Source organism: Monodon monoceros, unplaced genomic scaffold (assembly GCF_005190385.1).
Source record: "Monodon monoceros isolate NGI ecotype Baffin Bay Population unplaced genomic scaffold, NGI_Narwhal_1 Super_Scaffold_7, whole genome shotgun sequence".
NCBI lineage: Eukaryota > Metazoa > Chordata > Mammalia > Artiodactyla > Monodontidae > Monodon > Monodon monoceros.
The window spans coordinates 101,342,916-101,369,609 of NW_021703784.1; the positions used below are offsets into that span (position 1 = coordinate 101,342,916).

General features: G+C 51.7%; 1 protein-coding gene across 2 annotated transcripts; it reads left to right on the forward strand.

Annotated features, from left to right (window-relative positions):
• The first annotated feature begins 14,055 nt into the window (after window positions 1–14,055).
• On the forward strand, window positions 14,056–23,683 carry PELI3 (pellino E3 ubiquitin protein ligase family member 3). 2 transcript variants are annotated; one of them, XM_029206872.1, is made up of 8 exons: window positions 14,056–14,195; window positions 15,338–15,490; window positions 16,031–16,102; window positions 18,209–18,338; window positions 18,949–19,050; window positions 19,848–20,042; window positions 20,360–20,548; window positions 21,951–23,683. In XM_029206872.1, exons 2-8 carry the CDS (start codon window positions 15,339–15,341, stop codon window positions 22,518–22,520), a joined length of 1,410 nt encoding a protein of 469 aa, XP_029062705.1. In that variant the 5' UTR covers window positions 14,056–14,195; window position 15,338; the 3' UTR covers window positions 22,521–23,683. The 2 variants fall into 2 exon arrangements, with proteins under 2 accessions (XP_029062705.1, XP_029062706.1); XM_029206873.1 differs by lacking the exons at window positions 14,056–14,195; window positions 16,031–16,102 and adding an exon at window positions 16,961–17,628 and having other exon boundaries at window positions 15,464–15,490; window positions 21,951–22,967.
• Window positions 23,684–26,694: the final 3,011 nt, after the last annotated feature.

The following is a 26,694-nucleotide window of genomic DNA, read 5'->3' on the forward strand; positions in this document are numbered from 1 at the left end:
TGAACCTGCGCTCTAGAGCCTGTGAACCACATCTACTGAGCCTGCGTGCCACAACTACTGAAGCCTGCGTGCCTACAGCACATGCTCCGCAACAAGAGAAGCCACTGCAATGAGAAGCCCGCACACCGCAATGAAGAGTAGCCCCCGCTCATCGCAACTAGAGAAAAGCCTACGCGCAGCAACGAAGACCCAACACAGCCAAAAATAAATTAATTAATTAAAATAAATAAAGAGTGAAAAGAGAGAAGGAGGAGTGAGCAGAGGAAACGGAAAAGGAGCAGTTACGGAGCTGGGAGGAAGAGCAGGAGAATGAGGCATCTGCAGCTGCCGGAGAAGAGTCAGAGAAAAAGGAAATGAGAAAGTGGAGATCAAGCGAAAACTGAGCCTGTATCCCACGGAAAATGGAAAAGCCTGGACAAAATATTTGTGGGTGGGGGCTTTGCAGACCCCCAAATTACACAGTATCGAAGATTCACTGGGCTGCAAGAGGAAAGAGGAAAGAGGGATAGAGTGACAAGAGGAGGGATGTAGAAGGTCCCAGCTGGAAAAGCCCATAGCCTGCTTCTCAGGTGGGTTAATGAATCCCAGAAATGCAGGTGAGGGCAGGAGTAGGGGGTGGCTACTCCCATTCCCCAGGGAGGCAGCAAGACCCAGGGAGGGAACAGCTGTGCAGTGACCATGGAAGGCTCGGCAGAAATGCCTGCGTCCTTGTGTGGCAGAAAAGCTCCTATGCTTTGAAGCATGACAGGAAGAGAGCAGGAAGCCACCAGTCCTGCAGGCAAAGGCTGACAATGTAGAAGCCTTCTCAGGGTGCAGGTCCCGTCAGGCCATCTCAATGGGGACCCGTGTGAACAGACAGCATCGGGTGCCGGGTGCATCCTGCTGGGGGAAAGGGAAGGGATTCTGAATTTCCATCAATGGAGCCAGAGATGAAGTTGAGTTAAAGTAAAGTTCTGCATTTTACACGCAGGAAGTATGGACCGAGATCTGTACCTGTCACACACAAACAACGCTTGGCCCCATGCCTGGTACCCTGGGGGCGCCCAGGGGCATCGTGGAGGAGCAGCCAGAGAAGGCGAAGGCAGAGCGAGAAGGAGTTGGCTGGGCTCCTTTCAACTTTTTTTTTTCCTTTTTTCTTTTTTTTTGGCCGCACGGCGCAGCTTGAGGGATCTTAGTTCCCTGACCAGGGATCGAACCCAGGCCCCTGGCAGTGAGAGCACAAACTCCTAACCACTGGACTGCCAGGGAATTGCCAGGGCTCCTGTCAACTTTGATTGCAGAGGTGGGGAGTTAGGGACCTAGAACTACCCGCATATAGTCCGCCCCCTCCCTGAGGCCCCACATTCAAATTGTCCGCAAGTTCCGCCCACTTATGTCCCTACAGCTCCCACCAATTCTGCCATCCCCTCCGTGATTGCCCAGAGAGTAGGGCTGACAGCCAGCTTCTCACTCTCCCAACATACACACACACTTCTCGCCAGCTGTGTGAATTCAGGCAAGTCACTTCACCTCTCTGGGCCTTAGTTTTCTCAACTGTGAAATAAGAATAATGAAGATACCTACCAGACAGGACTGTTGAGAGAATTCAGAGAGATTAACCAGGTTGGGTGCTTAGCTCAGGCTGGCACAGGGCCTATGGTAAGCACTCTATGGAAGTTAACGATTATTATTGTCAGTTCAGCCTTCATCTTTCCTGGGCTGGATGCTCTATGGGCCCCTCTATGGGCTCTCTGCCTTCATTCTTGCCCCTCCAATCTAGCCTCTCCAATTTGGCCAGTGTCAGGCCCTTGTGTAAAGCTTGTCATTGGCACCTACAGCTTCTTTTCCCTACAGTGTAGATCTCAGTCCATCTGAGACAGTCATTAAAATGCATCTTCCTGGGATTCTCCATCCAGGGATACCTGTACTTCTCACAGAGCCCAGGGGACCCTGCTGAGACTCCTTACCCTACAAGCTAAAGTCTACACTTGTTGGTGTAGATGGGATTCAAGGCCCCACTAACCTCTCTAACCTGCTGCTCCCTACCTCACATCTACCATCCAGTCACACCAGGGAGCACACCCTTCCCTGTCACCCTGTGCCCTCCTGTCTGTGCATATACGTACCTGGATACTCTTTCTCCCCTTTTCTTCTTGGCTCCCTCTGCCCGCCTCCACATCAGGAAGGTGACTGTTATGGGATGAATTATCTCCCCCTGAAAGTAATATGTTGAAAGCCTAAACCCTACTACCTCAAAATGTGACTGTATATGGAAATAGGGCCGTTAAAGAGGTGATTAAGTCAAAATGAGGCCTTAATCCAATCTGACTGGTGTCCTTTAAGAAGAGGAAATTTGGACATGTAGAGAGACAGCAGAGATGCGTGTGCAGAGAAAAGACTATGTGAAGATGCAGGGAGAAGGGGGCCACCTGTAAGTCAGGGGGGGAGGCCTCAGGAGAAACCAGACCTGCTGACCTCTTGATCTTAAGCAGGGCTTATTTCAAACTAGGGTTGTGACCTATAAGTGGGTTATGGAATTGATTTAGTGAGTTTGACCAGCATTTTTTTTTTTTTTTTTTTTTTTTGCGGTACGCGGGCCTTTCACTGTTGCGGCCTCTCCCGCCGTGGAGCACAGGCTCCGGACGCGCAGGCTCAGCGGCCATGGCTCACGGGCCCAGCCGCTCCGCAGCACGTGGGATCTTACCGGACCGGGGCACGAACCCGTGTCCCCTGCATCGGCAGGCGGACTCCCAACCACAGCGCCACCAGGGAAGCCCTCAACCAGCATTTTTAACAAAAAAGAACAAAACAGAAAATAGCAGAGTACATCACATGGAGTAAAGGTACGTGTTATCTCATGGAACCTGTGTTTCCCTTGTGTGTGTGTTGGGCCACAATGAAAATGTATTTCTTTTTTTTTTTTTTTAATTTATTTATTTTTGGCTGCGCTGGGTCTTCGTAGCTGCACGGTGTTTCTCTAGCTGCAGCGAACGGGGGCTACTCTTCGTTGCACTGTGCAGCCTTCTCATTGCAGCGGCTTCTCTTGTTGCAGAGCATGTGCTCTAGGCACGCAGGCTTCAGTAGTTGTGGCACACAGGCTCAGTAGATGTGGCTCACAGGCTCTAGAGCACAGGCTCAGTAATTGTGGCGCACGGGCTTAGTTGCTCCGCGGCATGTGGGATCTTCCCGGACCAGGACTCAAACCCATGTCCCCTGCACTGGCAGGCAGATTCTTAACCACTGCGCCACCAGGGAAGCCCTTTTTTTTAAAAAGTTAGTTGTAACTCATTTTCTTTTTCTTGGCCTCGCTCTTCCCCTACCAAGGATCACACCCAGGCCCCGGCCAGTGGAAGCACAGAGTCCTAGCCACTGGACCGTCAGGGAATTCCTGAATATGTATTTCTTACATGCTCATGGCCAAAATATATAGAAAGTCATTGCAGTGGCCTGGGTGACCCTCAAAAATAATGTTGCACCTACCTTGTTCATTTCTGTGTTTCTGTTGCAAAATAAACTAAGGCATATTAACATTTTTAAGAGTTTATTTGAGCATAATATCATTCAAATTGGGCAGCATCCAATCTAGCAGATAGAAAGGAGCTCAGAGGAGCAGCACAAAATGAAGGACTTTTTATAGGCAGAAGGGAGCAGGAACAAGGAGGTTATAAGAGGCAAAAAAGTGGGTTGGTTATTGCAAGGTCACCTTCCTTTAGGGGACGGCAGGGATCTATCTGGGGTCTCACTAGTGCTGGTCAGGTGATTTCTATTGACTGGTTTAAGATTCTGGGAGAGTGGATATTGTAATTAAGTCTGGTGATGTGACACTTAGCATAAGTGACTCCACTTTGGGCCTGTTGGCTTGTTTTTCAAACAAGTCCAATGCCCGACCTAGCACCTGGCAGGTCTATGTGGTTAGGTCTTTTGGAAATACTTGTGGGGCAAATGCAATGATCCTTTCATATATTACCTCCTCTACTTTGGTTCCAAGAAAGTATTTTCTTGTCTCGTCACAGAAAGAATTCAGAGATGAGACACGGAGGCCAACAAAGCAAAGCGAGGATTTATTAAGCAATAGGACACTCTCAGGAGGGAGAGCAGGCAGGCTCAGGTGAGCAGCTGCCCTGAGTTTCTTTGGCAAGCTGGTTATACGGGGTGTGAAAATGACTGGGCAGAATATTCATTGAGGAGGGAGGGGTTTTGGTTCATATTGCCTGAATTTCATCCCAGTTCCACCTTCCCAAGGGGAGGAGGGATTTTTACCCTTATTTGGTCTTGATCAGAAGTGTCATGGAGTCTTCATGGGTACTTCTTGGTGCAACACAGGTGTCCTGGTGCGTGATGGGTACTTCTTATTTGCAAGGCTAATTTTATTGTAATGAGAGGGTAGTGAGCAAAAGGTTACATTCAGATGCCGGAGATTCCTGCCTTTTACCACCTTCCTTTTTTGGCCTCTAGGACCCCTGGCATTCACAAGATGTATGGTTTCCTGGACCTGGCCTATGCTCCCCTTTCTCTGTTCATATCTAGCTAACTGCCTGCTCGAATACTTCCACCTCTGTGACCCTAGTCTCAGCACCAAAATCTTTCACCTGGGTGAGAACAGCCTCCAACAGGTGTCTGCTTCCACTTTGGCTCCTCTGCAGGCCCTCCTTCAGCAGCCAAAAGGGGTCTTTCTAAAGCTTGTCAGGTTTTGTCACCCCAAAGTCATCATGCCACTCACCTACTCCAGTGACTTCCCACTGGAACCCAACTGAAATCCTAATTCCTTACCTGCCCTATAAGGCCCTTCTCCTCCCTCCCTTCCTTATTCCACTCCAGCCACACTGACCTCCTTGTTCTTTGTGATACTGTGATTTACGATGAGGAATATATACAATCGCCCCTCAGCATCCACGGGGATTGGTTTCAGGCCCCCTCCAGCCTACCTCACCCTCCCCTCCGCAGATACCAAAATCCAAGGATGTTCAAGTCTCTTATACAAAATGGCATAGCATTTGCATATAACACGTCCTCCCATATACTTTAACTTACTTATAATACCTAATACAATGTAAATGCTATGTAAGTAGTTGTAAATACAATGTAAATATTATGTAAATAGTTGCTGGTGCAAGGCTAATTTAAGTTTTGTTTTTTGGAACTTTCTGGAATTTCTAAAAAAAAATATTTTCAGTTCCAGATTCGATGTAGAATCCAGGTTGGTCTTTGTCCCTGTTCCTGGCACAGAGCTCCTAAAACCCTTGGAATTTCCTAAGTGATAAGAGCCATAAAGGTGAAAGGAGAGCCTTTTGTTATTCATAATAATCCCCTTTCAACAACTGGTGACTTTATGTTAATGAGGTGATTTTCTGAAAACCTCTAGGTAACCATAGGATGGGGACTGGTTGCCAGGGAAACCAACCACGTGACTAGAGGATTGGAACTTTCAGACCCATCCCCCAACCTCTGACCTCTGGGGAGGGGAAAAGGGATAAAGAGTTGACTTAATCACTGACAGCCAATGATTTAATCAATAATGCCTACTTAATGAAGCCTCCATAAAAACCCAAAAGGACAGGGTTCTGAGAACTTCCTTTTGGTGAACGTGTGCAGCTGCTGGGAGGGTCTTGTCTCTGGAAACTCCATGGCCCATCCCCATACCTTGCCCTGTGCAATCTCTTCCTTCTGGCTGTTCATTTGTACCCTTTGAAATATTCTTTGTAATAAACTGCAATCGTATAAGTAAATTGTTTTCCTGAGTTCTGTGAGTTCTTCCTATGTTTTCCTCTAAGAGTTTTATAGTGTCCAGTCTTACATTTAGGTCTCTAATCCTTTTTTTTTTTTTTTTTTTTTTTGCGGTACGCGGGCCTCTCACTGTTGTGGTCTCTCCCGTTGCGGAGCACAGGCTCCGGATGCGCAGGCTCAGCGGCCATGGCTCACGGGCTCAGCCACTCCGCGGCATGTGGGATCTTCCCGGACCGGGGCACAAACCCGTGTCCACTGCATCGGCAGGCGGACTCTCAACCACTGCGCCACTAGGGAAGCCCTCTAATCCATTTTGAGTTTATTTTTGTGTATGGTGTTAGGGAATGCTCTAATTTCATTCTTTTCCATGTAGCTGTCCAGTTTTCCCAGCACCACTTACTGAAGACAGTATCTTTTCTCCATTGTATAGCCTTGCCTCGTTTGTCATAGATTAGTTGAGCATAGGTGTGTGGGTTTATCTATGGGCTTTTATCCTGTTCCATTGATCTATGTTTCTGTTTTTGTGCCAGTACGATATTGTCTTGATTACTGTAGCTTTGTACCATAGTCTGAAGTTAGGGAGTCTGATTCTTCCAGCTTCGTTTTTTTCCCTCAAGACTGCTTTGGCTATTCGGGGTCTTTTGTGTCTCCACACAAATTTTAAGATTTTTTTTGTTCTAGTTCTGTAAAAAATGCCACTGGTAATTTGATAGGGATTGCATTGAATCTGTAGATTGCTTTGGGTAGCATAGTCATTTTCACAATACTGATTCTTCCAATCCAAGAACATGGTATATCTCTTCATCTGTTTGTGTCATTTTCGATTTTTTTCATCAGTGTCTTATAGTTTTCTGAGTACAGGTCTTTTACCTCCTTAGGTAGGTTTATTCCTAGGTATTTTATTCTTTTTGTTGCAGTGGTGAATGGGATTGTTTCCTTCATTTCTCTTTCTGATCTTTCGTTGTTAGTGTACAGGAATGCAAGAGATTTCTGTGCATTAATTTTGTATCCTGCAACTTTACCAAATTCATTGATTAGCTCTAGTAGTTTTCTGGTGGCATCTTTAGGATTCTCTATGTATAGTATCATGTCATCTGCAAACAGTGACAGTTTTACTTCTTCTTTTCCAACTTGAATTAATTTTTCTTCTCTGATGCCGTGGCTAGGACTTCCAAAACTATGTTGAATAATAGTGGTGAGAATGGACATCCTTGTCTTGTTCCTGATCTTAGAGGAAATGCTTTCAGTTTTTCGCCATTGAGAATGATGTTTGCTGTGGGTTTGTCATATATGGCCTTTATTATGTTGAGGTAGGTTCCATTTATGTCCACTTTCCGGAGAGTTTTTATCAAAATGGGTGTTGAATTTTGTCAAAAGCTTTTTTTGCATCTATTGAGATGATCATATGTTTTTGTTTTTGTTTTTTTTGTGGTACGCGGGCCTCTCACTGTTATGGCCTCTCCCGTTGCGGAGCACAGGCTCCGGACGCGCAGGCTCAGCGGCCGTGGCTCACAGGCCCAGCCGCTCCGCGGCATGTGGGATCTTCCCGGACCAGGGCATGAACCCATGTCCCCTGCATCGGCAGGCAGACTCTCAACCACTGCGCCACCAGGGAAGCCCCCTAACTGTTTTTTGTAGTGGACACATTTAGGTCCAATCCATGACCTTGGTGTTCCCCCATTCTCTGAAAATGCACCTCCAATCCATGGGGTTGGACCCAGCAACTATTTTTATATGACGTGATCCTGCCTATCTGTATTTGACTGGCCAGGAGCGAGCATCTCACCCAAGCTGGGCCAGAGTTCCTCCCCTTGTAATTTTTCATCAAAAGTTAGAAATTCTATTCTCAATTTGGACTGGCTTCCTGAAAGGAGAAGATATCAAAACTTGGGAGATGTGGAGCAGCCACTTCCTACCTCAGAACAAGTATGTTGGTCTGAAGGGAGGGAAGAGTGATGCCAACATACAGAGAGACAAAGAGACAAAAAGTGGGGAGAGACGGTTCCTTTCAGGTTCCCGCTGTCTGTTGCCACTCCTCAGGAAGAACTGCTTTCAGGTTTCTAAGGGTGTCTGTCAAGGTTCTTAATTTCAAGTACAGAAGCCAATTCTGGTCAACCTAAGCAGGAAGAAAATTTATGAAGGATACTCAGTAACTCACAGGATCTCCAGGCTGTTCAGGGAACTAGGCACAGTAGCTAGGCAAGTGGGAACACACCCAAAATCGTGACACAGAACTGGTCCTAAGAATACACCACTGCCCACGCTGGGCATAGCATCTTCACCACTGGCACCGCTGGCGGAGGGCTGCAGACTCTGCCGTTGGAACTACTTTTACTGCTACTTCCGAAATTGGACATAGCCACTGTCTCCTCCACATCTGCTTCTTTAGGAAATAGCCTCTGATTCAGTCTGAAGCAGATGCCTCTGCCTGGGAAGAATCTAAGACATGTGTCTGCACCCTAGATGCAAGGGATGCTGGGAAAGGGAATACCTGGCATTTTCAACCTTTATAGTTGGAACTAGTCTCTGTCTCATCAAGTTGGGTTCACACACACACACACACACACGGGAAAAGGTTTCAGATTATGGACAGCCAAAAATATATCAAACGTCTCTCACACTAGGATTCTGTAATACCCTGTTGCATCTAATTATGGAATCTCTCCTCTTTTTTTTCCTCCATATACAACCCATAAATAATACAGAAATTGGTGCCAGGAGTGGGGTTTGAAAGTAACAATCATAAAAACTATGGAACTGTCCAAATACAGTAGAGGCCGAGTTGTAAGTAGGGATAATTTTCATGACCTAGGATGGAAGTGGCAGTTCTTGTATCCAGTGGCAAAGCAGTTAGTTCAATTATCCCCCAGTGTCTCTTGAGACTTAGGTCAGGTGCCCACCAAGGGTGAAGCTTTGGCATAGCAAAACCAGTTTTCCATGATTCTCCAACTCTACAGCAGAAAAAGCTATCTCTGAGTCCCTATTCCAAATTCCCAAAAGACATAATGTGATTGGCCCAGCCTGGGTTACGTTGGCACCCCTACTCCCTTTAGCTGTGGCCAGGGAATGATATCACAAAGATAAACATGATTGCTGGGGATGCAGCACTGGGGATTAGGGGATTAGGGAGAAGTAGGTTCATTGGTGTGACCCAAGGCAAGTACTTAATAACTCAGTTGATCAGTGGGTAAATAAATGAATAAATCAAGCTATCAACATTTGAAGCTCTAGGGGCCCTTCTTATCCCCTCCCATAGCTTTTCTTCTGTCTGTGCACCTGCTGTCACTGGCTTCCTCAGCTCCTCTTCACTCACTCTGGCCATGGCTATCTCAGCCTCACCAGCCTCCTCTACATCCTGACTTTTCAGCTGGAACAACTCCCTACCCATTCAAATTACAGAATGTGAGGGTTTGATTGAACCAACTCTTCTTTTTTCTTTCTTTTTAAAAATAAATTTATTTATTTTATTTTATTCATTTTTGGCTGTGTTGGGTCTTCGTTGCTATGTGCAGGTTTTTCTCTAGTTGCAGCGAGCGGGGGCTACTGTTCATTGTGGCGCGTGGGCCTCTCATTGTGGTGGCTTCTCTCGTTGTGGAGCACAGGCTCTGGGTGCGTGGGCTTCAGTAGTTGTGGCTCACGGGCTCTAGAGCGCAGGCTCAGTAGTTGTGGAGCATCGGCTCAGTTGCTCCGTGGCATGTGGAATCTTCCCGGACCAGGGTTCGAACCCACGTCCCCTACAATGGCAGGTGGATTCTTAACCACTGAGCCACCAGGGACGCCCCTGAACCAACTCATCTTATTTTTAACATTTTTATTATAAAATACAATAAACAAACCAAAAGCTCATACAACATAAATGTACAGCTTAACAAACATTAAACGAGCACTCAGGTGAGTGCCACTCTGTCAAGACACCAAACAGCAACCTGGACAGCACCCCAGACAGCACCCCGGAGCGCCCGCTGTTCTACTTCCAGCCTGATTTTCAGGGTGTTAACTTCCTTGCCTTTCTAATTAGTTTTACCACCAAAGTAAGCATCTTGAACTGACATAGCTTAGTTTGGACTATTTTTGAGATTTATATCAATATAATTATAGAGTATGATTATATAATTAATATAATCAATATAATTATATAATTATAGAGTATGAATTCTGCTGTTTAGCTTCTTCTACTCAATGTTACTATTTTTTGCTTGTTTTGTTTTGTTCTATTTTGTTCTTTTTTAGTAAAAGCTATATTGAGGTATAATTCACATATCATACAATTCACCAATTTAAAGTGTACAGCTTAGTGGTTTTGGGTATGTTCACGGATACATGTAACCATCACCACAGTCAATTTTGGAACATTTTCATTACCTCAAAGAGAAACTCATACCCTTTAGCTATCACCCCTCATTCCACCATCCCTCCCTGGCTAAATAAGCACTAATCTACTTTCTGTCTATAGATTTTCCTATTTTGATATTTCTTGTAAATGAAATCATACAACATGCAGTGTTTTATGACTGACTTCTTTCACTTAGCATAATGTTTTCAAGGTTGTAGCATATATCAGTACTTTGTTCCTTTCTATAGCTGAATAATATTCCATTGTATAGATACACTACATTTTGTTTATCCATTCAACAATTGATGAACACTTGGGTTGTCCACGTTTTGGCTATTATGAATAATGCTACCATAAATATGTGTGTAAAAATTTTTGTGTGGGCATATGTTTTCATTTCTCTTGGGCCTATCCCTAGGAGTGGAATTGCCGGGTCACATGGTAACTATGTTTAACTGTCGGAAGCAATGCTGGTGGCTGCAGCATTTTACAATCCCACGGTCAGTGTGTGAGGGTGCCAATTTCCCCACATCCTGACACCTGCCTGTTTTTTTTCCTAGTCTATGTGTCATCCTTTCCTGTTGGAAACTGAAGATTTTAGATAATATATTGTGGCACCTTTGCATTTGCCACCCCCCAAGGGCTTACTATTGTTATTTGCTTGTTTAGTGACTGGGTGGATTATTTTAGTAAAGTCCATCCCCCTTTCCCACAGCCTGAGTTTAAAGCCTCTGTCCTTGGTCCTCAGTCTGCATGCTCACCTCAGTCACCTGGGATGACTGATTTGGGCAGAGCTCTCCTCGACTGACTCTTTCCCTGACCACACCCAGCTGTTAAACTCCACTCATTGCCAGCTGAGTTCTCTATTGTTTTCAACAGTGTCCTAGAACATAAATTGTTCCACAAGCTGATCCAATCAAGTTTGGACTCTGAAGGAATAGGGTTTGGATCCCTAAATCTATCTGAGGGGTCTGTCTTTTCCCAGCCCCACGCTTCTATCTACAACAAGGCGTCAAAGGCACAGCTCAGCATCTTAGCTCTTCCTTATCCATTCCTCTGCAAATCTCTTAGCCCAGAAAGCATTTGTTGTTGGTTTGTTTGTTTGTTTGCTTTCAACATCCTTTCTCAACTAGATGCACAAATACTCTTCCAAACTGTTTATGCCAGCCCCTATCTCTGGGCACTTGAACCCAAGAATTGAAGAAATACGGGCTGTATCTTGTTCCTTTCTTTGTCCCCTTTTTAAAAAGCAATAGGGTTGGGACTCCCCTGGTGGAGCAGTGGTTAAGAATCCGCCTACCAATGCAGGGGACACGGGTTTGAGCCCTGGTTCGGGAATATCCCACATGCCGCGGAGCAACTAAGCCGGTGCGCCACAACTACTGAGCCTGCGCTCTAGAGCCCACGTGCCACAACTACTGAGCCCGCATGCTGCAACTACTGAAGCCCACATGCCTAGAGCCCGTGCTTTGCAACAAGAGAGGCCACCACATTGAGAAGCCTGCACACCGCAGCAAAGAGTAGCCCCCGCTCGCCTAAGACCCAAAGCAGCCAAAAAAAAGAAGCAATAGGGTCAAGATCTAGATTGAAGAGAGAAGGGAGGGGCTGAACAAAAAGGTTTTCAAAACAATACTGCACATTTTTATCCCACTTCTGGAAGGTACTATTATTATTCCCATTTTATAAATACAGGAAGTGATGCCTAGAGAGATTAAGAAGCTGGAGTTCTTTTTTTTTTTTAATATTTATTTATTTATTTGGCTGCACCGGGTCTTAGTTGCAGCACACGCAGGATCTTTTAGTTGCGGCATGTGGGACCTGGTTCCCTGACCAGGGATCAAACCCAGACCCCCCTGCATTGGGAGCGCGGAGCCTTTGCCACTGGACCACCAGGGAAGTCCCGAAGCTGGAGTTCTTAGGACAGAGCATGGGCCTTAGAGCCAGAAGCCAAGGCTGGGACTTGAGATTCTGTGTCTGTTGGTGGTGTTCCAACTCACCCTTCCTCTCCCTGACCTGGACAATGCAACGCTTCAATCAGGCTCATCACGTGCTCCCAGAGGTCCCTCCTGGTCTGGCTGTACCCACCATGCAGCTCCAAGGCCAGTGCTCTACCACAGGAGAAGTCTCTGCCTCCTGGGACAAAGCCTTGGAACCTCTCTTAGCCCTTCCTGCAGTCTGGTGTCAGGTCGTAGCACGGGGTCTCTGGTCAAACGTCAGTTCCATACTTGCCTGGCTGTGTGACCTGGCTGCCCACCCCCACCCCAGCTTCACTTTTCTCATCTGTAAACTGGGAATTCTAACAGTAATTCAGTACGTGTTCACAGAGGGCCTGCTCTGGCAGAAAATGTGCTGGAAGCTGGGAGTGCAAAGGGGAGTAAGACTGTCGCAGTGTCCCTGTGTTCTATTATGGCTGTGCATACCTGGCATGCAGGTGGGCATACTGTAGGCAGTCAGGGATGGAAGCTACCCTGTGGTGCAGGATTTGTATGACCTGCTGCCGGCAGCTCAGCAGTCCAGCCTGCCCTGTGGTGGCCTCTCAGGGAGTTTCTCTTTGATTAATGACTGCTTTTGTCCTCAAAGGGTGTGCTGTCAGCTGCTTTCTTGTTTCATCTGGCTGCTGGGGCCCCAGAACAGTTGGCAAAGCAGTTGGTATCTTGGACTATTTTTAGGTGGCGGAGTTAGTGGGGTGTGTGGATGTGGTGGGGCCCAGGAGGAGTCTTGGAGACGGGCAGCTTCATAAACAACAAGTTGGGGAGACGGAGGGGAAGTGTGCCCCCTCTCAGGAATGTGTGGGCAAACTTTCACTTATCCTTCTTGACTGGGGCCAAAGGTGGCCTCCTCTGTGCAGCCTTCCTTGATTTCCTCAATAAAACATGCACTCCAAAGATGCAAATTAAAGGTCCACCCTCTGGGCTTCCCCCAGCTCTTGGTTATAGTTCCAAACAGACCAAGAGATAATGAGCTCTAGGGATCTTATATGATGCATCTCTGGGTCTCTCTGGCTCTGCACCTCTGAGTGCTGTCCAGCCTTCCCAAGTCATAACAACAAGGTATAGAAGTTAGGAGTCCGGACTTTGGAGTCACATAGCTGAGATCCACTCTTGGGCCCTTTCTAGGAAAATAACCACGACCAAGTCAGGTTCCTAAATCTCTGTTTTCTCATCTTTAAAATGGGTGATTATAGTGCCTGTCTCCCAAGAATTAAAGGGCTTATTTTGTTCAAAGCACAGCACATAGCACCTGGCACAGACTGACAGACAAGATCTCTTGCAAGCCCAGGACCGGAGGGGACTGCAAACCCCCAAAGGTCTCCATCCCCTTTGCGGCATCTCAGGTAGTGTGTGCAAGCTGGCGGGAGAGAGAGAGGTGTTCCTAGACACCTGGGGGTCCCCGAGTCAGCCGGAGGTTGCTCAGCAAGAAAGCAGCCGAGCTTGGTGGGGGAAGACAGGTCTGCTACTGGAGTCAAACGCGGCGGCTTTCCTCTCCTTCCTGCTGACGCACACCCACTCCTCCGCCTCCTCTAGTATTTTCCTTCTCTCTCCTTCCCGCCCCTGCCTCTCTCCTCTAATTCCGCAGCTTCCCCATCTGGGAGGCGAGTTCTCGGGCAGGAGGTGGATTGTCCCTGGCCTAAGGTGGGGAAAGGGACCTCCAGCCCAGTGGGAAGGTCCCAGACCGCGGTGGGGGAGGGGGCGCCAGGGTCTCAAGGAGAACTCGGGAGTCCCCAGAAATGAGGGCGGGGTCAGGGGAGCCCGAACTGGGGGAGGGGTCTCGTAGACTACCTAAGAGTCCCAGAGCTGGCGAAGTTGGGCGGGGGAGTTCCTAAAATAGAGTGGTGGGCGGGGCTTCCAAGGGCCCGAAGGCGGGGCCCTATAAGGGGCGTGGTTTCCTGCGAAAGGGCGGGGCTCCGCCGACTGGGGAAGAGCTTCGCCGCAAGGGGCGGAGTCTTGAGTGGGGCGGGGCTTACTCGGGGCGGGGCATAAGGACAGGGGGCGGAGCGTGGCTGTTGGCGCCCGTACCCCTCCCCCGGCTCCGGGTGTCTCCGTGACGAGGCAGCGCGGAGCCGCCGCGGGTCGGGCCCATCCCGCCGCGGCAGCCCCAGGGCCGAGCAGGAGGGAGGCGCGGAGAGAGAGGCGCCGAGCGGAGGCCGGAGCTTGGCCAGGTGAGGCCGCCGGGGCGGAGGGGGCGGGGGCTTCGCCGGGCGGGCCCCAGCGGACGCTGGGGGCGTGTTTGAGTGTCTGGGTGGCAGGGGTACTTGGTCTGAGGGCGGGCGCCTGTGGCTCTTTGCGCGATCGCGCCTGCTGTGGCGGGTCGAGGGTGGACTCTGCTCCCGTCCGGGCACTGCCCGCGGGGCTCGGGTTGTGCTGGACTGTGTGTGTGAGCGCGCGTGTTTGTGTGGAGGGGCCGCCGGGTGTGTATCTGCGTATGTGCTGGGCTGTCATTGTGCCTGCCCCGGGCGCGGGGCGCCGGCCTGCCCCGGCGCAGTCCCTCCTGCGCTGGGATATTTTCCAAACAGGCTTCCTGCGGGGACCGGCTCTGCTGCAGCCCGAGCGGGAGGGGGGAGCGCCGCCCCCACAGGCCTCCAGAGACCCGGGCGGCTCGGGGACTGCAGACTGACACCTGAGGGAGGGAGGGGGGTGCACCGGGGAGGGGTCCAGAGGCCTGCCCGCAGGGCGAGGACAAGATGGGGAGACTGGGGCAGATGGATGGGGAGGTAGAGGTGGCCAGACAGGCGGAGATGGGGAGGAGCGTGGGTAGAGAGATGGCGAAAAGGACAGCGGCGGGGACAGAGAGTCACTGAGAAAACAGACAGACAGACAGAGGCCTAGACCGGCAAAGGGGCAGAAAGATTAAGATGGACAGGTAGATTCCAAAAACCTGACAGAAGTGTTACTCAGAGGTCCCGGGGCTGAGAGCCAAACCCAGGAACTGAGTGAAGGATGAGCAGTGAGGGCCCCCAACTCCTGGGGTGACTTTCTTCCAAGCACATCCCAGACTGAGGTCCTGGCCAAAAAGAAGCTTCTGGCCACCCCAAGTTGGTCCATCCCTCTGTCCCTGCCAAATATTCTGATCCTCTGTGCAGCCCCACCCTCTTGGTTCCATCCCATCCATCTCCCTTCCCTGGTATCCCAGCAACCCTGTCAGTTTAGGGGAGGCAGAAGTGAAGTGGTTGCCATAGCAACAGAGTGGGTGAAAGGTCACTCTCTTGTTAGCCTAGGTGGCCTGCAGCAGGCTGGAGCTGGCATTGAGGGGGCTGGGATGGGAGGCTGCAAAGCTCTTTTTCTCCTCTCCCACTCTGCCCAGAATGGTGTTGGAAGGAAACCCTGAAGTGGGCTCCCCCCGAACCTCAGACCTCCAGCACCCAGAGAACCAGGGCTCTTGTGTCCTCTCTTCTCCCAGTGAAGATGCACAGCCAGGGGAGGAGCCCATCAAGTATGGTGAACTCATCGTTCTGGGGTGAGCCTCCCTGGTTCAGGTGGGGTGGGGCACCAGGCACCCCACAGGACAGCCAGACCAAGGGCCCCGGCTCTCCCCACTTAGGGCCTTCTGCTGTTTGTCCCTCCTCACCTTCCCAGCTGAGAGACAAAGTTGACCAAGCCCACCTCAATTCATAATTATTATTTTATCTTCCCATTTTTCATAAATTACTGAGACAACTCTAACTGCCCACCCACGTTTCTGAGCAGAAGAAAGTAACACCAGCTGCCTTTCATAAAGCACCTAGTGTGTGTAGTCTGAGGTGAAGAACTCTGGTTCTCCAGCAAAACTGCTTGGTTCAAATCCTGCCTTGCAAGTTGCTTAACTTCCCTGTGCCTCTGTTTTCCCATTTCCCAATAGGGATGCTAATAATAATACCTCAGAGGGTTGTTGGAAGGAATGAATGAGGTGATTTCTGTAAAGCACGTAGGACAGTGCCTGGCACACACCAAGTGTTCTGGGAGGCAGGCCTGTGCCGAGCCCTTTCATGGACATTATTTCATTTCAATCTTCACAAAGATGCTGTGAGGAAGGAGGTGAGGAAACCGAGGCTCAGAGAGGGGAAGTGACTGGCCCAAGGGCACACAGCTGGTAAGTGGCAGGGCTGGGATTTGGACCCAGGGCTTTTTACTCTAGGTCTAGTGAACTTTTGCTAAGCTACAGCTGACCCTCACGCTACAGATGAGGAAACTGAGGCCAGGAGAGAGGAAGAGACATGAGTTGGTGGCTGAGTAGAGCTCATCCCTTCCTGGTCTTCACCTGATCAGGATCTCTGCACCACCCACCTAGCTCTTGCCCCAGGCAAAAATTCCTCTCCTTCCTCCCCTGTCTGTACCTCCTTTTGGCCTCTCTCTCTACCCTGAAGAAAGTATACGATAAGCTATGTTATCATTGTGATGATTATTTAGAAATAATAATGGCTACTGTTTGTTGACATGTACATGCCATGTACTTTTTTTTTCAGTAATAATAATAATAATAGCTAACACTTACCAAGGGCTTGCTATATATATGCCAAACTCTGTGCCAAGCATTTTTAAATGCTTTATCTCCTCTAGTTCTCACAATGAACCTGTGAGGTAGGTCCTGATAAATTAACCCCATTTTACAGAGGTCATATGATAAGCGGGAAAGCCAGGATTTAAGCCAGGCCAGTCTGAGCCCCCAGCCTGTGTCCTGAACTGTCCCACCCGCCATATGTGGGAAGAGCTTACAAGGGCAAAAGTGATGCCCCTCTCAGGGGTGCTTGCATTAGAAAAGCAGCTGCTTCGGAATTCCCTGGTGGTCCAGTGGTTAGGACTCCACACTTTCAAAAAAAAAAAAAAAAAAAAGCAGCTGCTCGATGTCCCAAAGGAAGAGCTGGCATTGCAGCTGAGGGTGAGGCCACTGACGAGGGAGAGCTCAGACCTAAGGGGACAGGCCCTCTTGACTGCCATTTGTTCTCTGCAGGGCAGTGAAGCCCCACACTGGCTGGACATCAGAGCCACCTGGCGAGCACATTGGAAAATACCCATTGACAGGCCCATCCCAAACCTACAGAATCAGAATCTCCATGTGTGAGGCCGGGGAAGATTCTGATTCAAGTGGTCCTCAGCTGTATTTGCCAGCTATTCATCCTTTTCACTTCCTGCCGCCAAACCTTCCATGGCTCCCCACTGCTTATGGAATAAAGTCCGGAATCCTCAGCCCGGTGTTCAGGGCCCTCCCACCAAGTTCATTTTCCCCTGCTGCACTTTACCACCCAAGTCATCACTCTGTGATCTCACCAAACCCTTCCAGCCTCAAGGCCTTTGCTCAGGGTGAGCCCTCCTACAGAAAGTCTTCTGCAGAAGAGGCTGGAGTCAGACAGACCCGAGTTCACATCTAGACTGTTCCCACTGACTAGCCTGGGACCTCAGGCAAGTCATTTTATCTCCCTGAGCCTCAATTTTCCTCATTCGTAAAATGAGAAGAAAGATACTTGCCTGGCAGGACGTTGCACACGTTCCATTAGGTAATTAATAATGTGAAGCACCAAGAACACGGGAGGCTCCGGTACATGGCAGCAATCAAGGTTATGACTCACTCCATCTTTGCCTTCCACAATCATTCCCTCCGGACGAGAGCTGGAAAGGAAGGTAGAAATTTGATGTGTGTGGTGATATGGAGGTAGTGGCATTGTGGGTCTGTTTTTTTTCTTTCATTCTGGTTTCCAGTAGTACTTGTGATATAATTAATGACAGTTTGCTAAAGGTGAATCCTTTCTAGTTCTTCAAGGCCCAGTATGGGTGTCCCCTCTCTTAGAAACCTGATCCTGGGGCCAGAATTCCCTTCTCCTGTCTCTGGGCCTGGGGCATACTTGGCTTGTGCCTGGATCATGGCAGGTGGCACCCGGGTTCCTTGAAAAACTCGGGGCACAGAACTGACTGTGGTGTGTCACTATACCATGCCAGCACCTGGCACCTGGCCAGGCATGGTTCAGGAGTCCAGAAAACACTGGTTAATTGGATGCAAGGCCTTTTGAGGATATTCTGACCCCCACCCCACTCCCTGAAGGCACCAATTGGATAGAGTAGGGTCTTCTAGTTGTGGGTGGTTCTAGGGCTTGTTTATTAAGGTAGGATCTGCCCAGAAGTTGGCAGTTCCTCCTAGTCTCTCAGGGGCTCACTTTCTCTCTCTCTCCCTGCAACCCTTTCTTCTTATCCCTCACATCCACAGCTACAATGGGTGTCTGGCAAGTGGGGACAAGGGCCGCCGCCGAAGCCGCCTGGCACTGAACCGCCGGCCACACGCCAATGGAGTGAAGCCGGACGTCATGCACCACATCTCCACACCGCTTGTGTCCAAGGCAAGCAGCTTGTCCTAGCAGTCCTGGTCTTCCAGGTCTTCCAGCACGGTCTTCCCAGTCCTACCTGCCCACAGCCCCGCTGGAGCAGGGGAGCCCACTGTGTCTTCACTCACTGCCCCAGAGAAATGGTGCTGGTGGGAGATCCCTTGCCATGTGTTACAGTCTGCAAAGTGTTTCCTTGACCACCAGACCCCATCCATTGGATGGAAGTGGTCAGCATCATTGTAGAGGCGGCCAAGGCTCAGAGAGGGGATGTGACAGTCACACAGCAATGACAAAGGAAAGGCCTTTGGCTGCAGAGGGTTTGGGTTAGAATTCGGGCTCTGCTGTTTCCAGCTGTTAGACCTTAGGCCAGTTTCTTCTCCTCTTGGAGCTGCAGTTCCCTCAACTGTAAAACGGGAATGATAACCATGCCTCCTTCGGGTGGCTTTAGGGATCAAACAAGGTAACCTGTGTAAAGTGCCAACTGCATAATACACCCTCTGCAAAGGGTGGAGCCGCCCCTTCCCTAGGAGTGGCCACTGGGCCTTGGGCTCCAGCTTCTGGCTTAGAGGCTCACCCTTCTCCTTGCCACATGCCCGGGAAAGTGACTTCTCCTTTCTGTCACCAGGCACTGAGCAACCGTGGCCAGCACAGCATCTCGTACACACTGTCCCGGAGCCACTCGGTCATAGTCGAGTACACACATGACAGTGACACAGACATGTTCCAGGTATGCTCGGGCGCCTCCACAAGCCTTGGCCACTGGACCACCAGGCCTGGACACTCAGCTCTGCAGGTGTTCCAGGGGATGGCTCGTGGCCACGGGGCAGGTACTTTGTGTCCTCAGTGCAGTGGATCACTCTTCAGATGAGGAAGCACGACACCCCAGTGAGGGTTGTTGACTTCCCAGTCACACAGGAAGTCAGTGGCTGGATCAAGATTCAGACCCAAGCCTGGACTCCCACCTGCGGGAGGCATACAGTTTAGGAGTTCAGAGTGTGTTGTGAGAGTCGCACTGCCTGGCTTCTGCTCCCAGCTCCGTCAGTTAGTAGCTGGATGACTTTGGGCAAGAGTCGCTTAACCTCTCTGGGCCTTGGTTTCCTCATCTGTAAAGTGGGGCCCATTATAGTCCCACCCCAGGGCATCGTTGGGAAGATTAACTGAGATATTGCACACGAAATGCTTAACATGATATATAGTAAATATTTACCAAAAATTCACTATTTTCTACTAACATTTGAACATTCCCAGACTATGGGTGTCAGTTACCCTTTCACTGTTCTATCCGCAAATCAGCTAGTTTTTAATTGAGTGGGGTGCTTCCAGGAACTGGGGGGGAGACAGAGAAGGAGAAACACAGACACCAGTGATTGGATGTGGAGACCCCCAGGGAGCTGGGATGGTGCTGTCCCCTCCTTGTTTGGTGACCCTGCACACAGAGCAGCTGCTGGGAACCCTGGGATGGGAAGCCCGCAGGACTGACCTGTGCACACAGCATTCCTGTGCCTGCCCTCCCCTCCTTCACAGATTGGCCGCTCCACGGAGAACATGATCGACTTTGTGGTCACAGACACGTCCCCTGGAGGAGGGGCTGCCGAGGGCCCCTCTGCCCAGAGCACCATCTCCCGCTATGCCTGCCGCATCCTCTGTGACCGCCGGCCGCCCTATACCGCCCGCATCTATGCCGCTGGCTTCGATGCCTCCAGCAACATCTTCCTTGGAGTGAGTGAGCCCCCCGGGCAGGGACCAGCACTACATCTGAGAGTGAGCCGAGGGGTAGGCTGGGGAGGGGCAGCATCCTGGGGTGATGGACCAGCCTGCAGTAATCATAACCATGACCTATGCGGGGATTAGCAACCCCACTTAACAAATGAGCAAAGCGAGGCTCAGAGAGGTCAGGTGACGCCCAAGGTCACGCAGCGCCAATTCTAGTCCTCTCCGGGCCACCTCTGAGCTCGAGGGTAGAGGGGCAGCACTCCTGGCTCGCAGCCTGCTGGGGGCCACTCAGGGATGTGATCTGATCCCACGTGTGGTCCCAGGAGCGGGCAGCCAAATGGCGGACCCCTGACGGCCTGATGGACGGCTTAACCACCAACGGGGTCCTGGTGATGCACCCAGCAGGCGGCTTCTCTGAGGACTCGGCCCCGGGTGTCTGGCGGGAGATCTCGGTCTGTGGGAATGTATATACTCTGAGGGACAGCCGCTCGGCACAGCAGCGGGGGAAGCTGGTAGGTGGCCTGTCCACCCTCCTCCCCACCCCCTCATCCTTCCTGGGTCCTCCCAATCTCCCCTTCCCCCTTCCCAAGCCAGGACAGATGATCTCCAGTCCTGCTGCACAAGGGATCCCCCACAGGGTCCATCTGGGGGCACGTGCCACTTGCACCACAGAGGGGAACAGACCAGCATCTCCAAGTGTAGCCCACATACTGCCGGAGGTCCCTGGGGTGATGTGAAGTGGCACCCACACAAACACACCGTGCAGTACCAAGTGGCTTTGAGGATGCCAGCAGCTGAAAACTTCACACCCTCCTATGAGGATGACACTTGGCCTGTGTGAGAGCAGTTTGTAGCCTGAAGTGTTGGCAGTTTGTAACATGTCTGTCACGTTCACACGGGTTCAGCTTTATTCTCTCCCAGCAGGAAAGGGCCTTGGAGTAGTTCTGACACAGGTGACAGTGAACGCTCCATGTGGTACAGACCAGAGAACTAATGTTAGGGGCTGGGAGAGTCCTAGAGAGACATAGGGGCTTTGCCCAATGTCATGTGGCGAAGATCCTCAAATGGGCCACGCAGAGCTTTTCCTAGGTATGAGCACCTCGGGCAAGGAGGTGCCAAACCTCGAGGAAAAGCATGGCTTATCTTTCCAGAGCATCAATTCTATTGGGAGATCTGGGGAAACATTTTTAAAATTATGCTTTTGAACGTTTCACTAGGACACACTTATTGAGCACCTACTATGTTCTGGGCACCATTCCAAGTGTTTACATTGATTCATGAAAACCACTTGCTATACAGGGAAGTAAAATCCATCTTGAGGATAAGGAAATTAAGACACAGAGAGGATAAGTTACTTGACCAGGGACACAGAGTTAGTCAATGCTGAGGCCAGCATTCACACCCCGACGATCTAGTGCTAGAGTCCTTGCTTTTAACCTCAGCCCTTAGGACCCCTGCTTTGGGCTAAGTCCCCAGTGTTTTGGACAGAGGAGTTTCTGGCCTCTGCCATTAGGGGAGAGCCTGGGAAAATGTTTTAGAAAATTCCCATTTTGGTCCAGGCCTTCTGATTTGACAGATGAGGTGACCAAGGCCCACGTTTCACTGAGTGTAAGGAATGGTGCCTGCCTGGGTGTTTTTTGTTGTTGCTGTTTTTTCGGACAGTGCCTGCCTGGGACCACTTGCCTCCCCTCCCACATGGCTTCTCAGTCTTTTCTGCTGCTCTGCCCCCACCCTCCCCCCTCCTCTGCCCCAGTCCAACCCCCTCCTCTGCCCCAGCCAGCCCCACGGGTCCAGAGTGCTCTCTCTAGGGAGGTTCAGTGGGATGGATGGGTGGCTTGACTGGGGTCACGGCGGCCCAGTGGCAGGGGGGTCAGGAGCCTCTTGGGCAATAAGGCTCTTCTGCTGCCCTTGCAGGTGGAAAACGAGTCCAACGTGCTGCAGGACGGCTCCCTCATTGACCTGTGTGGAGCTACGCTGCTGTGGCGCACGCCGGCGGGGCTGCTGCGGGCGCCCACGCTGAAGCAGCTGGAGGCCCAGAGGCAGGAGGCGAATGCAGCGCGGCCCCAGTGTCCCGTGGGCCTCAGCACCCTCGCCTTCCCCAGCCCGGCCCGTGGCCGCACGGCACCTGACAAGCAGCAGCCCTGGGTCTACGTCCGCTGTGGCCACGTCCACGGCTACCACGGCTGGGGCTGCCGACGTGAGCGGGGCCCCCAGGAGCGCGAGTGTCCTCTCTGCCGCCTCGTGGGGCCCTACGTGCCCCTGTGGCTCGGCCAGGAGGCCGGCCTCTGCCTGGACCCCGGGCCGCCCAGCCACGCCTTCGCACCTTGTGGCCACGTCTGCTCTGAGAAGACTGCCCGCTACTGGGCTCAGACGCCACTGCCCCATGGCACCCACGCTTTCCACGCTGCTTGTCCCTTTTGTGGGGCCTGGCTCACCGGCGAGCATGGCTGTGTCCGCCTCATTTTCCAGGGGCCGCTGGACTAGGCTCCCTGGGGGCCCCCTGCTGCCGCGCCCGCCTGCCCACCCAGGTCCCCCACCTCCTGCAGCCCAGAGGGAGCTCTGCATGTGGGACTCTACCTGCTGGCACATCGCCACACCAGATGGACGCGTTGGATGGATGGTGCCCTTCCCCTCTTAACTCGGGCTCCAAAGGGGGGTCTCTGGGACCCCTACCTTGGTCAGAATGATGGGGCCCTCAGCACCAGCTCTGTCCCGGCCTGATGGAGGGAGGCTCACCCCTACGCCCTGGCCCTTCCTGGGGCATCCCACATCATGCCACCTACACTGTGCCCCTGGGGGAATGAAGGGGCCATGGGCCCCTGACCCCCAGCTTAGGCTGGCTGTGCCCTGAGCCTGCTGACCCAGTTCCAGATAATCACCCTGCTGCTGCCCTGGGTTCCTCTATAAACCTTGCTGCTCAGCTGCCCTCACAAATCCCTCGTGTCCTGCATGTGTGCAACGCCTCCAGCCCCTAAGGGAGTGCCGGGTGGGCAGCAGGCTGGGACCGACATCTGCGGATACCCACTGTGGGCAGGACTCCTTGCCAAGTGGGATCTGGGGACACAGAGACAGTCAGACCTGGTTCCCTGCCTGGTAGAGTTCACAGTCTAGTGGATGACAGACAAATTACTGAAGGACAGCATGGCTTCCTGTGTGCTGGGATCAGAGAATCACCAGGAGCTGTGAAGCTGGTCTCACTGGAGGGTAGAAAAGTGAGGAGTGAGAGAGGCTTCACTGAGGAGGCGCATAAGGGCTCCGCCTCGTTGGACTGCTGGGAATCCCCACAGGAAGGATCCACAGGAAGTGGTGGGGGGTACTTAAGGCAGAAGGGAGGCCGAGCACAGGCTCAGGTGTAAGTATGCAGGGAACTGAGTGAGAGGTTCAGAGTGGCTGGAGCATGGGCTTCAGGGGGCAGAAAGGTGGCTGGAACGAGATGCTGGCGCCATGCTGACAGGGAAGATGCTGGGTGAAAGTTCCGATTCTCATTTCTGGACAGTCAGGAGTTGAGCAGGGGCGGGGGGGCGGGGAGAGGACTCGTGGTTCCAGAGTGTTGGCTGTGACACAAGGGCTACCATCACCGAATGCCCACTATGTGCCCTGCACTGTGCTAATGGTAATAATAACTATGTTCATTGAGCACTCACCAGGCACCAGGCTCTGCTTCTCAGAGGTTTTATTATTTAATCCTCCCAGTAACCCAGGGAGGGAGGTGTTACCATTTCTGTTTACAGGGAGATTAAAACACATGCTCCAAGTCACACAGCTGGAAAGTGGCCAAGTCAGATTCGAATCCACAGCTGACTGCCTAGCCTCAGAGCTTGCCCTCTCCTCCATCACACTGGGCTGCTTTCCTTGGACAGGGATGGGAGGGGTCTGGAGGGCAACCCAGGTAAGGGGAACAGCATGGGCAAAGGTGTGGCAGGGAAAATGCTTGATGACCAATGAGGTGGGTGTGGAGGAGGCAGAAAAGAGGAATGAGGGCTGGGAATGTTGGGCTGGGGTCTGGTGGGCCTTGGTTGCCATAGAGGCCAAGTCTGAACTGGATCCCTATTCATCTTGGCTAAGTGTCGCCTCTTCCTGAGAGCCAAGGCAAGCTCGGGGTGCTGCTGGGATTGCCCCAGAGCTTTCCTGGGGCAAACAAGTTGGAAAGACAGGTAGATGGAGGTTCTGGAAATATAAAAATCTGAAGAAGAGGCTCTGAGTACCAGCCTGACCTGGGCATCATCCCCAGTGGAAGACAGAGCCTTAGGGAGTACAGATTCCAAGGGGAGGGACCTGCCCTAATCCACACGGTGGGCTGGAGCCACAGAGACCAGACCGGGGACTGTTGAGAGGAGAGAGGGCACTTGCTGGTGGTGAGAGGAGGTGATCAGACTTGCTTCTAGAGCATCACACTGTCACAGAGGGGGAGCCCAGATGGGGATGCTGGGGTGGACTTGGGAGCATTGCAACTCCTACACACACACACACACACACACACACACACACACACACACACACACAGCCAGAGCAGTAAGAATCCAACTCTTTCCATCTCTTCTCACTCTTTTGAGAACCAAACGGGGGAACACTCCCATGCCATTTCTATCAGGGAACCTCAGACTCTCTAGGAGGAGAGGCAAGCAAAAGGCACAGGTGCCACACGAGGGAGAACTCAGAGGTGTTGGTGGAGGCGGTCAGACAGCCCTGGTCTTGGTTCAGCTCTACCCCTTTCCAACTCTTGGAGCCTCAGTCTCCTTAGCTGTTAAATGGAATAACAGTTCCTATGTTGCCAGGTGGTTGTGAATGTATGGAGGACACCTGTAACATAGTATGTACTTAATATTACTTCCTCACCTTCTCCTTCATTCCCATGGGCAAGAGCCAAGGCTGGGGATGGTCATGACTCCAGGGATTAGACTGATGCATGTGATACTGTGTGTGTGTGTGTGTGTGTGTGTGTGTGTGTGTGTGTGTGTTGGGACAGGTGGAGGGGACAATGTGGTGGAAGGCTAGACCCCAGTTCAGGGACACCTGAGGACTTCCTGGGTGGCCTTAGGGAAGTCAATGAATCCATCAGCCTCCATTTCCCCATATGTGCAACAGGTAAAATGATATCCTATCTCAGGGTTTCTGCAAGAATTAAATGGGATCCTCCATGTCAAGCTGCTAGCACAGACCTTCAGGAAGTGCCCATATTAGCTGTGAAGATAAAAATGCAGCTTGGTTGGGGGTTTCCCAGGAGTACTGGGATCTTTCCTTGGCCTGAGCTGCCCACTGGTGTCCATGGAAGGCACTTCCTTCTTTATCTGTGTACATTTCAACCTCTCCCAAGTCAAGGAAGACTTTACACGCATGTTAAAGACAATGAAAATCGAGGCACAGGGAAGAAGAGTGATTTTCTAAGGACACAGACCAATTTATTGAGCTCCTCCCTACAATGAAAATCACCATCAGAGTCAACAGTTCGCACCACTGTGCCAATCAGGGCCTTGGGCACTTTTTGTGAATGAGAAACTGGTGCCACTGCTGGGTAGCTGCTGCTCTGGGCTGAGACACAGGTGTGGCCAAGGCTGGCAAGAAAGGTATCCCCTCTCTTCCACCCCTCTCTGCACAACACTAGGGGGCAGCACTACCCTGTCAACACTTCACTCAAGCCTACAACATCCCTCCCAGTAAAGACGATTTTTAGCCTGGTTCTCTGGCTGAGGAAGCCAAGACTCAGAGAGGTAAAGTGTCCCACTCAAGGACACACAGCCAGTAGGCAGGGGAGGCCTGACTGGACCGTAGATGGCCTGGCTCTGCCCCACCTCTGACTTGGGACCCTCACCATGTTCCCTACTTCGCCCAGGCTGGGCGCTTGGCCCTTCCACATGCCATTCCCCGCCCAGGCCATCCTCCTGTGAGTCTCTCCAGACATCCAAGGCTCGGCTCTGCCCTGGGCAGCCTTTTGGGGTCACAGGCGGCTTGCTCATCCGTCAGGCACCCGGCAAGCACCAGGGAACTGCCAGGCCCCTCGCCCCTTTGTGCTGAGGAAACTGAGGCTCGAAGATACTCAGCTGCAGCCCCCATCAGGCCCACGGTAAGTCGGTAGCGGTGCAGGGAAGTACTTGGGGGCGTTTCTCCGCGCCCCCCACACGGTAGGACCATGTCAGCCCTGGCAGGAGCCCGCTCACCTGTAGCCTCGATTCCCTGCGCGAAGGGTTTTGCAGTCTCGGAAGAGTCTCCGCCCCCTGGCCCTCGACTCCACCGAGGAAGGACCACATCACTCCCACGGTGCAGGTTTCCCCATACAAAACTGAGCTCGGGGGACTGGGAAAAACCCCAAAGGAGAGCGGAGGTCAGGACTGTGGGGGGGGGGGGAAATCCCTGGTGCTCTGTCCGCGACAGCTACGCCGCCCCGCCTGGACTCGGGGTCCCTTGCCAGCCCCGTCTGCCGGAACTAGGCCGCCACCGGCCAGGCCACTGAGGTTCCTGACCCCCGCGCGGGCGCCACCTGCCGACAAGAGGCCAAGGACACAAGGGCCGTTCTGCTTACGACGCCGTGGTGCCTGGGGCGGGGAGCCGGCAAGCCGGCGAAGCTCGCCTCGGTGCGCCTATTGGCTGAAGGCGATGCCCGTCCGGGCCCCGAGGCCCGGCAATTGGCTGGTGGGGGCGGAGTTCGCGGAGCCCCAATGAA